The sequence below is a fragment of the Alexandromys fortis genome, unplaced genomic scaffold, assembly GCF_014885135.2.
Source record: "Alexandromys fortis isolate MF-2015 unplaced genomic scaffold, M_Fortis_MF-2015_v1.1 scaffold_48, whole genome shotgun sequence".
Classification (NCBI taxonomy): domain Eukaryota; kingdom Metazoa; phylum Chordata; class Mammalia; order Rodentia; family Cricetidae; genus Alexandromys; species Alexandromys fortis.
The window spans coordinates 4700940-4712570 of NW_026067947.1; the positions used below are offsets into that span (position 1 = coordinate 4700940).

The 11631-nt window shown below is 44.0% G+C and overlaps 1 protein-coding gene across 1 annotated transcript in view; it reads left to right on the plus strand.

Moving 5' to 3' along the window:
* Gxylt2 (glucoside xylosyltransferase 2) overlaps positions 1–11631 on the plus strand; it is a 94282-nt gene that overhangs the window by 42436 nt on the left and 40215 nt on the right. Inside the window, exon 3 of the mRNA XM_050149342.1 lies at positions 6521–6652. Within this exon, the coding sequence (XP_050005299.1) occupies positions 6521–6652 (132 nt within the window). The remainder of the gene's footprint in view (positions 1–6520; positions 6653–11631) is intronic.

Sequence of the window (11631 nt, forward strand, 5' to 3'; positions counted from 1 at the left end):
CAACAAGTTAAAGGAATTAGAATGGCAGATTCTCAAGTCTGCTTTCTGTTTATTTGTGGGTGTCATCTGGGGGGAACCTGAGAAAGCTGGGTGCTGGCTACACTTTGGGACCTGGGGTCCCTCAGATTTTTCTTTCACTTTTTTTTTCTTTTCTTCTGGACAACTCATAAGTGGTCCCCACTTGAGAGACTGCTCAGAGAGGCCTCTGTCCTATCTGGCTTCTGAGTATTCTGGACAGGGCCAGTCAGCTTAATTAACACCCTGTCTGTAGGGAGAAGACATTCTTCTACAGACCTTGTGGTGTCGCTGTCACATTTTCAGCTATGGAAACCCTCAAACTATCAGCCACCCGCTTGTCAATGCTCTGCCGGTGTCCCACCAGCTCTGCTTTTCCTTTCACTGGGCAGCCCCTTCCCCACCCGTCTGAGAATGCTCTTTTCCTCTCGCTCCCACTCCTTCTATTCTATCCCTGCCACTGCTACAATAGGCCTGGTATTCCAGCCTTTGCTTCCAGCCATGGCTTACTGCATGACAGGGTGGGTCACACATCTAGGTCTCTCTTGTTATTATATTTAAAACTCCTGTGGCTCAAAAAACGTGGCTTCTCCATACAACATGTGACCACCACCATTTTTACTGAGGTCAGGTGACCTTACTGCCATCTTAATTGATCGCCAGGTCAGGTGACCGAGTCCTGCCATCTTTACTGAGTTATACCCTGCCTGGTCCCCTGGCATTTTTGTGCCTAAATTCCTCTTGCTTACTCTGTTACATATGTGTTTTGCACAGTGTTATGCCTTTGGTAGGGCCCACCAAGAACATCCACTTCGCCCAATTCCTGTTTACTGTGTATGTGTGTGTGTGTGTGTGTGTGTGTGTGTGTGTGTGTGTCTACTGTTAACTGTTATAATCGTCTGCCAATTATATAACATTCCAGACTAATAAACCAATAACTCTCATGTTTTAAATTGGTATGTACTTTTTTTCCATTTTTATTTATTTATTAAAGATTTGTCTCTTCCCCACTGCTACCTCCCCTTTCCCTCCCCCACCCCCAAACAGGTCCCCCTCCCTCGTCAGCCCAAAGAGCAATCAGGGTTCTCTGCCCTGTGGGAAGTCCAAGGACCACCCACCTCCATCCAGGTCTAGTAAGGTGAGCATCCAAACTGCCTAGGCTCCCACGAAACCAATAGGTGCAGTAGGATGGTATGTGCTTTTAAGTTGCTTACAATATACAATACTGCATATATAATCCAACCTTACTTTAAAATATATTTAACTGTTCTCTACTATTTTCAGTTCTACGATTAAGCTTCTATTACAAACAGTTTTTTCTTCTTTCTGTCTTTTTACAAGTGTAAATCTTACCTGTTAAGAGCCAGTACAGTCAAGCTTGGACCCAGCTCTCCAATCAGATTCTATACTGTTGTTATAGCTCATCTATACTCCATAAACAGCCCTCAGCTGCTCAGAAATCTAGGAATATGGCATTTAAATGCTTAATTATTAAAAGACTTTTTATAACAAAAAGAGACAGGTTGGTTTCTAGCAGCGGCACTCTACTTTCTCCAAAGAAGTCAGAAGACAGATGGTCATAAAACAACATCCATTCGCAATTCATTTCAACTGCCAAGTGCTGACCACAGGGCAAAACTGCCTTTCAACTAAATTAACTATCTCCAGACAATGAACAGAATTGCTGGAATCGACAGCCTCACTGCTCAGGTCAAGATAGGCTTGTTTTCCTACAGATTTCTTAGCCCACAGGATCTTCTGGAGTCTAGCAGTACCTGCACTAAACAGCAAAAGGCAAATACGACTCTCAGCAACTGTGGAGGATCCTGAAGAGTAGCTCTAGGTGCCAAATAAGTAAGTTCTCTGTCGTTTTTTAATCAATTACTCAAGTAAAATTTTATTCTTCTCAAAGATCTCTGATGCAGTTTGACAGCTGAGAGGTTTTGTCTTTTTAAAGGACGACCTCACCAAAAAAAAATTTCAATAAGCTACAAGTTAACAAAATTTTCTCTCATTTGATGTGGGAGTGACTTCTTTCTATCTGTTGCTTTCATTGGTTAATTAATAAAGAAAACTGCTTGGCCTGATAGGGCAGAATTTAGATAGGCGGAGTAGACCGAACAGAATGCTGGGAAGAAGAGAGGTGAGTCAGACACCATGGAGCCAGCCACCAGCTCAGACATGCTGAATTTTCCTGGTAAGCTACCACTTCGTGGTGCTACACAGGTTATTAGAAATGGGTTAATCAAGATGTGAGTTAGCCAGTAAGAGGATAGAGATAATGGGCCAGGCAGTGTTTAAAAGAATACAATTTGTGTGTTGTTATTTCGGGTGTAAAGCTAACCATGCAGCTGGATGTCAATCTGTAGAAGAATGAAAATAGACCCATATCTATCACCATGCACAAAACTCAAGTCCAAATGGATTAAAGACCTCACTATCAGTCCGAACACACTGAACCTGATAGAAGAGAAAGTGGGAAGTACTCTACAACACATGGGCACAGGAGACCACTTCCTACGTATAACCCCAGCAGCACAGACATTAAGGATAACATTGAATAAATGGGACCTCCTGAAACTGAGAAGCTTCTGCAAAGCAAAGGACACTGTCACTAAGACAAAAAGGCAACCCACTGACTGGGAGAAGATCTTCACCAATCCCACAACTGACAAAGGTCTGATCTCCAAAATATATAAAGAACTCAAGGAACTAGACTGTAAAAGGCTAATCAACCCAATTATAAAATGGGGCACTGAGCTGAACAGAGAATTCTCAACAGAAGAAGTTCAAATGGCCAAAAGACACTTAAGGTCATGCTCAACTTCCTTAGTGATCAGGGAAATGCAAATCAAGACAACTTTAAGATATCATCTTATACCTGTCAGAATGGCTAAAATCAGAAACACCAAATGATAGCCTTTGCTGGAGAGGTTGTGGAGAAAGGGGTACACTCATCCATTGCTGGTGGGAATGCAAACTTATACAACTACTTTGGAAATCAGTGTGGCGGTTTCTCAGGAAATTCGGGATCAACCTACCCCTGGACCCAGCAATACCACTCTTGGGAATATACCCAAGAGATGCCCTATCATACAACAAAAGTATATGCTCAACTATGTTCATAGCAGCATTGTTTGTAATAGCCAGGACCTGGAAACAACCTAGATGCCCTTCAGTGGAAGAATGGATGAAGAAAGTATGGAATATATACATATTAGAGTACTACTCAGCAGTAAAAAACAAGGACTTCTTGAATTTTGCATGCAAATGGACGGAAATAGAAAACACTATCCTGAGTGAGGTAAGCCAGACCCAAAAAGAGGAACATGGGATGTACTCACTCATAATTGGTTTCTAGCTATAAATAAAGGACATTGAGCCTATAATTCGTAATCCTAGAGAAGCTAAATAAGAAGGTGAACCCAAAGAAAAACATATAGTCATCCTCCTGGATATTAACCTTCATCAGGTGATAAAAGGAGACAGAGACAGAGACCCACATTGGAGCACTGGACTGAAATCCCAAGGTCCAAATCAGGAGCAGAAAGAGAGAGAGCACAAGCAAGGAACTCAGGACCGCGAGGGGTGCACCCACACACTGAGACAATGGGGGTGTTCTATGGGGAACTCACCAAGGCCAGCTGGCCTGGGTCTGAAAAAGCATGGGATAAAACCGGACTTGCTGAACATAGCGGACAATGAGGACTACTGAGAACTCAAGAACAATGGCAATGGGTTTTTGATCCTACTGCACGTACTGGCTTTGTGGGAGCCTAGGCAGTTTGGATGCTCACCTTACTAGACCTGGATGGAGGTGGGTGGTCCTTGGACTTCCCACAGGGCAGGGAACCCTGATTGCTCTTTGGGCTGATGAGGGTGGGGGACTTGATTGGAGGAGGGGGAGGGGAATGGGAGGCGGTGGCGGGGAGGAGGCAGAAGTCTTTAATAAATTAATTAATTAATTAATTTTAAAAAAAGCTAACCATGCAGGAGCCAGGCATGCTTGCCTCCTCACTATACTCATGCTTCCTTTAATAGTCTTAAAGATACTGTTCATTATGCAAAAATATCTGTCACAGTCATTCTGATATAAATATGCTGCTGTTTAAAACTTACGTTTTCACAACCCCCAAAAAATTATTGTGAGTTCCAGGGAGCCAAATTGAAGGATCCACTTTAAACAGGTCTGATACACTCGTCTCAATTCCCTGGTCCTAAAAAAAAAATTTCCCTAAACTTAACTTTGTCCTATGTTTGCCAATACCTTAAACAGGTCTAAGAGACACTGGACATTTCCATAACACAAACACCAGATGGGAGCAAAGAGACCAGCTACCCCAGGATGTGACCATCACCCAGCTTTCTCAGATCGCCCCCTGCAAAACAACACTCAGAAAATAATAAAACAGTCTTGAGAATCTGCCATTCCAATTCCTTTAACCTGTTGTGCCTAACCTCCTACCTTTTTATTATAAAAAAAGAGATGGGAATGTAATGGTCTGTCCTGTCCCTTTAAGAGACAAGCCCCGCCCACTCCCCTTCTGCCTAAATAAGCAACAAGCTGATCTTCCTTCATCTTCCAACCTGTGCTCTTGCTGCCCCATCTCTCTTCAGAAGAGGTGACTGAGGCCTCTTTTCCTCTCCCCCCCTCTCTCTCCCTCTCTCCCCATTCCCTTTCCTTCCCTTTTACTGAATAAACTATATCCAAACTCACTCTGTATGGCATGCCTATCCATCTCTGTCTCTCACCCACCACGGCTCCTCGTGGTACCGGCTGCCCTGCCACTAAACCCCCCAGTGTCTCTCACCCGCCTCCTCCTACCCACCTGGGACCCACAGAGGCCTCGGGTGTTGGGACCTTGCTGCCCCTCGTGGCACACTGAGCCCCTTGGGGAACTGTGCTGTTTTATCTAAATCATAACACAGGGGAACGATGCCCTCTTCTGTCTTCTGCAGATACCAGCTGTGCATGTGACGTACATACATACATGATGGTGCAGGAAAAACTTGCATACACATTATGGTGGTTTGAAAGAAAATGGCCCCCATGGGAAGTGTGGCTTTGTTGGAGTGGGTGTGGCCTTGTTGAAGGACGTGTGTCACTGTAGAGCTGGGCTGTGAGGTTTCATCTGTCCTAATGCTATGCCCAGTGTGACAGTTGCTTCTACTGCCTGCAGATCAAGATACGGGACTCTCAGCTCCTTCTCCAGCATGTCTGCCTGTGCACTGTTTGAAGATAATGGACTAAATCTCTGAAACTGTATGCCAGCCCCAATTAAAAGTTTTCCTTTGTAAGAGGTGTCTCTTCACAGCAATAGAACACTAAGACACACATTAAATGAATAATTTTTTTTTTTTTTTTGGTTTTTTGAGACAGGGTTTCTCTGTCCTGGAGCTAGCTCTTGTAGACTAGGCTGGCCTCGAACTCACAGAGATCCACCTGACTCTGCCTCCCAAGTACTGGGATTAAAATTGAATAAATTTTTTAAAAATTAACATATACAAAGAAAAAACATATCCACTACAAAAGTTCTGAGGAATACAGAAATATCAACAGAAAATGAGACCCATAAGCACCACCTGTAAAGGTGTCCACTTTTAATAAGAGGATGCTATCTGTCTAGATTTTTTTTTCTCCACATGTAAAAGACATGTGCTTAGGGGCTGGAGAGATGGCCCAGTAGTTGAATATGCTTTCTTCTTTTGCAGAGGATTCAGGTTCAGTTCCCAGCACCCATATCAGTGGCTCACAATGGTTACTCTAGTTCCAGGGATCCAACACTTCTGGTCTCTGCAGGCAATAGGCACACCACACAGTGCGCATACAGTGCACAAACATACCTGCATGCAAAACCCTCATTCATATAAAAGTAAACCTTGAAATAAAGATGTGTATATTTTTGCTATTTGATGGAGTCATATTAGAATTTTTTGAGACAGGATCTCACATAGCCCAGGCTAGCCTCAAATTTGTGTTCCTCTTACCTCAGCCTCTTTAATTCTGGGATTACAGGCATGCACCCTGCACTGGACCATATAATAGCTTTTGTATGCATCACACAGAAACACACAGTTCTTTATTCTGCATATTCCATATATGGAATATCTATCATAACTTTCGTTTTCCCAGCTCTTTATGAACTGACATTTAGAGTCTCTCCAGATTTTGTTGCCACAACTCCATTGTGACGAAAGCCGTTGTCCTCTTTTTCTGTTAACCAGCTTCTGAAGCGTTCTGAACTCTTGGCATGTCATCCATTCCCTTGGGCAGTGTTTGTGGACCAGACTCCCAACTCCCCTGCCTTCAGCAGGCATGGTTTGTTCTCACTGCAGCAGTGTTATAGGAAAATGTCTCTTCAGTTGGTGACCTGTAGGAGCAGGGATGAAGCTAATCTCGCTGTGTGAGTTGCCTGGATAATTTCCACTGTGCCCGCCATTCTCAGGTGTGCTCTGTACATCTCAGTGTCTAACCCTAACCCTTCTGTGTCTCCATGTTTTGCAGTTGCGCCAGTGGCCCGACTCATATACAAAGAAGTTTGAGCACAGAATCTACCCCATCACATTTTCCGTTGGAAACCCCCAGGAATGGAAGAAATTATTCAAACCCTGTGCCGCCCAGAGGCTCTTCCTTCCGGTAGGAACCCTGTTACTAAGATGCAGCTTGGGAAAGACTCCCCCATGAAAATCGTAAAATCAGCCGAGGTGTGGTAGAGACCCTTACTGCGGGCAATGAAAGTGCCCCCCTCAGTTCTGGTGTTGATGTTCTCAGCCTGCTGTACAGATGGAGGATCTAGAAGGCTCTTGAAGGCTCTTCCCTCAAGATTTTGGGTCTGAGAGCTACTAAGGCATGCCTTAGACAAGGGACTTTGTGTCTGTGGCTTCACCATTAACTGAGAACTAAAGCAGAGAAAAAGTGCCATGGATATATGTCATGTACAATCCCACTGTGTCCTGGAAGAGATCTTAGAGACCATTTGTGGCTAGACACAAATGAAGCGACGTTACTGGATGACAAAGGTTTGGGAGTCGAGAGAGAGAGAGAGAGAGAGAGAGAGAGAGAGAGAGAGAGAGAGAGAGAGAGAAGGAGAAAGGTCCAGGCAAGAGACTAGTGTGTGCAGAGGACCAGATCTTGGAAGAGGCTTGTATCCCAAAATAAAGGTCCATGGACTAGAACATAGAGGGAGATAGGGCCTGTGGTATCTGCAAGGGCTGGAAATATAAGCTCTGAAAGCCCCACCAGATGTCTACTCTCTGTTTAAAGGTAGCGGGAAGCCATTTCACAGTCCAGCATGGAAACTGGATGGCCCTGTTTGCATTTTAGCAAGGACAAACATTTGTGTTTAATGAGGATAAATCCATTTGCGATTTGACAAATGGATTTCCAGCCCCTATTGGAGATGAAATGGGGGGGCCAGGGAAGTAAAAAGGCTTTCTGCCAGGTTTTGGTTGATTCAGGTAAAGCAGTCAATATCTAACCATCCAGTCCACACATTTTTCATATGGCTTGATCTCAGAAATGGATGGTGATACTGTGTAGGGATGAGGAAAACTTCAGGACCAACGGTTTGGGTGAAGACATTGTGTGACATTTGATATTGAAGAGTCTAGGGTTACCCAAGGGGGGGGTGTGCCTCCCATCTGTTTGTTTGGAAACTGAATGGTGAATGATAACCTTAGCATTTCCAACGTAGACATCAGGGAGAAGAACAAGGCCTGGATGGGCGGCTGCTGCCGGTCTGCAGCCAAGGGCCGCCACTTATTTATTCTAGTTCTTACATATTTATTTTATTTTTTATTTGTGTATGTATATATCACATGTTTGCACAGAGATTAGGCAAGGATGTTGGATTCCTGGGAGCTGGAGTTACAGGCAGTCGTGAGCCCTCTGGTAATGGGAGCTGGGAACCGAACTCTGATCCTACACAGAGCAGTATACACTTTTAACTACTAAGTCTCAGTTGCCATTTGATGAAATGACGTATTTCTTATCACATGCAGACCTGTCTATATCTTGTGAGATGAGTTATTTGTCCGAAAGCCTGGGTAAGGGATGTCTGCCTGAGAGTGGAGCTAAAAACCTCCAGAATGGTGATGTACACAGCAATTATCATTTGAGGTGAGAATCTATTTAAGGCAAAAGGACGTATTAGAAAGCCAAAGTTACTGCTGGGAAATTGTCTCCCAACCCTACCCCATTTGAATTTTCCCTGCCCTTGCATTGTGGCTCTATGACCCCATTAAAACAACAACAACAAACCAAGCTCACTACAGGATGAGTGTGATTCGCTCTGCGGAAGTGAGCTGTCGGTTTTGAATGACAAATGGGTGTTAGTGTCCCTTATCTGCTTCTGGTAATGGGAACCATCCCTTCTTAAAAACAATAAAGAGAGATTGTGGCTGACAGGACATTTACCTTCTTCCCAAATCCTACAGCATAATGGCAGATTACGAGCACGACTTTGGAGAGCATTGTTGAGAGAGATTGATCTTCAGGGTTGTCGAAGTAAAGTCTAAATCATATTTCCCATGAAACCACTCTCTCAGAAGCTAATCGGATGCACTGCCAAGGCGGCGCCTGGAAAATGGAGCCCTGTAATGCAAGCAAATGACTGGCTAGAACCGTAGATTTAGACGTCTTCTGTACCATCAGCGCTGTGACTTGGATGAAATGGCCCCCAGAGGCTCGTGTGCTTGGAGTCTTTGTCTGAACATGCTATTTTAGAAGGTCATGGACCTGGTGCGTGGATCTGTGCTAGAGGAAGTGAGCACAGGAGGCGGAGCTGGTGGGTTTTTAGACTGGCTCTGCTTTCTGCCTGTTCTCCACTTCCTGACTGCAGAAGCAGTGGGACCCTTTGTTTTCAGCTACTTGCTGCCATGACTGTCTCACTACAATGGACCGTATCTCCTCAAACTGTGAGCCAAGACAAACCCTCCCTTCCTTCAGTTGCTTTGGTCAGGGGTTTCGTCACAGCCATGAGGAAAATAACTATTACAGTTGGCATCACACCAGACACACAGTAGAGACCCCTCTTAACTAATATACACACACACACACACATACACACACACATATATATATGTATGTATTTCCCTGTGAGTGAGAGTGAGTGTGTATGGTGTATGGAAGTGTGTGTGTGTATGTGTGTGAAGGTGTGCATTCTGGTGCCTAGGTGTAGGGGCCAGAAGACAACATTGTGTGTCCTGCTCTATTGCCCTCAGCCTTCTTCCCTGGAACAGGGTCCGTCTCTCAGTTTGGAGTCAGGCTGGATGCCAGTGAGACCCTCCAGGGTGTGCATGACCACCCATAGCTTTTTATGTGGGTCCTGGAATTTTGACCTGAAGTTCTCACACTTGCCCAGCAAGGACACTTTTGCCCTCTGAGCCTTCTCCCTAGCCCTCAACTAACATTTTACCATCAGAGCAAAGATTTTTGCATCTCATGCCTTTCAGATTCTAATGTAGCATTAGAGGAATTCAGATTTCACCGATGCTTGGGTTATGAAGTCCAAGAGATCAACTGACTTTCCTGCTGCTGGGGATAATGGCCCAAGGGGCAGGACTGTTACAGGGAAGCTGCACTACAGGCGGCTTGGCTGAGTTCTCCCAGGAAACTCCCCATTCTGCAAAAGCGTTCATTCATTGGCTTGAATGAACACACACCATGACATTTTTAACAACGTTTCACCACCCACTGCCGTTGAATCACAAAGGGTTCTCTCCTCAGGAATAGAGGTGCCTGGGGATCCTAGGAATATTTAGGATGTAGCAGAGGGTACTGGAGGGCAAAGTGTTCAGAAACACGTAGTAGCTAGTGTGGTGGGAACACGCTAGTCGGGTTTTAGTCAGGGAGAAAGGATTCCACCGAGTCTTAATCGATATGCTCCTAGTCATAGCTGCATCTGATGTCTTTTGGCGGTGCCGTGTCAAGGCAAACCGAAGCTCTTCTGCCAGAGGGAACAAGAGATACTTTATTCTGAGCAAACAATGTGACAGTGCCCCCATGAACTCAGGATGCCCTGAATGGGGAAGTAGTCTACTGTGGAAACAGTTATACAAATTCTTATCGTCACTTAACAAAACACAGCCATAAAGCAAGGTGGGGACATTGGTGGGGACATCAAGCAGGCAGGTTACAGTACAGCAGGGAAGTCCCTGTGATGGGTTTCAGATGGTATCTGTTAATAAATATCCTTAGCTTTGGATTGTTGGAAGCTAGTTATAGCCGAGTCAAGGATGCCAAAGATTTCAGCTGATAGTCAAAGAGATGGAAGTGAGGCCAGATACGGAGATGGGTGGTAAGTAGCAATTAAGGATGCTAGTGATGACCCAAGATAATGTTGGCTCTGATACAGCCTTCCAACTCTCCACAACTAGACATCCTAATTGCTCATCCGTCTGCAGAAGCTTTAACACAGATGTGGGGTTTGCAGGAAACTTCAGTGCACACTGCCGTTGCTTGCTGCAGGCATCTGCATTCATGGCAGGAGTTAGGATGAAATTGCTCTCAGACCCGTCTGCGATTTATCCTGAGCACAGTCTGACTCCAAACCACCCAGTAACTTGCCTCCTTTTAAAAAATATTTCAAAGCAGTACCATGCCAAATATGCACACATCTTATATTACCTGTGTTTTCTATATCACATTGGAAGGCATGTAACATTTCCATTTTCCATTTACAGCTTGCTAAAGGGGCCTGTAACTGGTTCTAAGATGTAAAAATCTATGTGACCACAGGTGTTCTAATGAGTTAGGTATAGGCTAATGGAAAAGGCTGTCTTATTAGACTTGTTTGAACATTTTAAACTCATGGCCAGACCTCTGTTATTACCAATGTCACACCTCAGCATTAGCAATTAACACTGAGATACCCTGGGAACCAGTTCACCGACTACGAACACACACTGACAAATGTATAAGAATATATTAAATACCCTTACTAAGAGGGACATTGGAATCACCTTGGCTGATATTTTCAATCTGACCCAGCTACCAGAAGCCACAGAAGCACTGAAATGAGCTTAGCTAGCAAAATGGTCATGTTAAATGTGAATAAATCATGAAGAAACTTTCTACAGTATTATCATTTCTTCACATCCTACGAAAGATTTGACATTCAGAACATTAATGCTAACTCGTGGTTACATGGGAGATGCCTAGCTCTACTGTAGTAGTTTGAGTGAGAAATGTCTCCAGTTGGCTCCTATATTTGAAGACTTGGTCTCCAATTGGTGGCACTATTTAGGGAGAGTTAAATGGCAGGGCCTTCCTGGAGGAAGTATGTCATTCTGCTTTCTGTTTTGATTGAGCATGTGAGCTCTCTGCTTCTTTTTCCTGCTACAATGGCCCACCTCTTACTGCAATACTTCTCCTTCAAAATAGATTCTTACCTCTTTGGAACTGTAAGCCAAAACAAACTCTTCTACCATAAATTGCTTTTGGTTATGGTATTTTACCACAACCATAGAAAATAGCTGTTATATTAGCTAAGCAAACAAATAATTATTTTATTGGTTAGTCAGAGGCCAGATAAAAGGGCCATTTTGTTTGTTTGTTTGTTTGTGTGGGTTTTGGTTTTTTTTTGTTTTTTTTTGTTTTTTTTTTTTTGTTTTTTT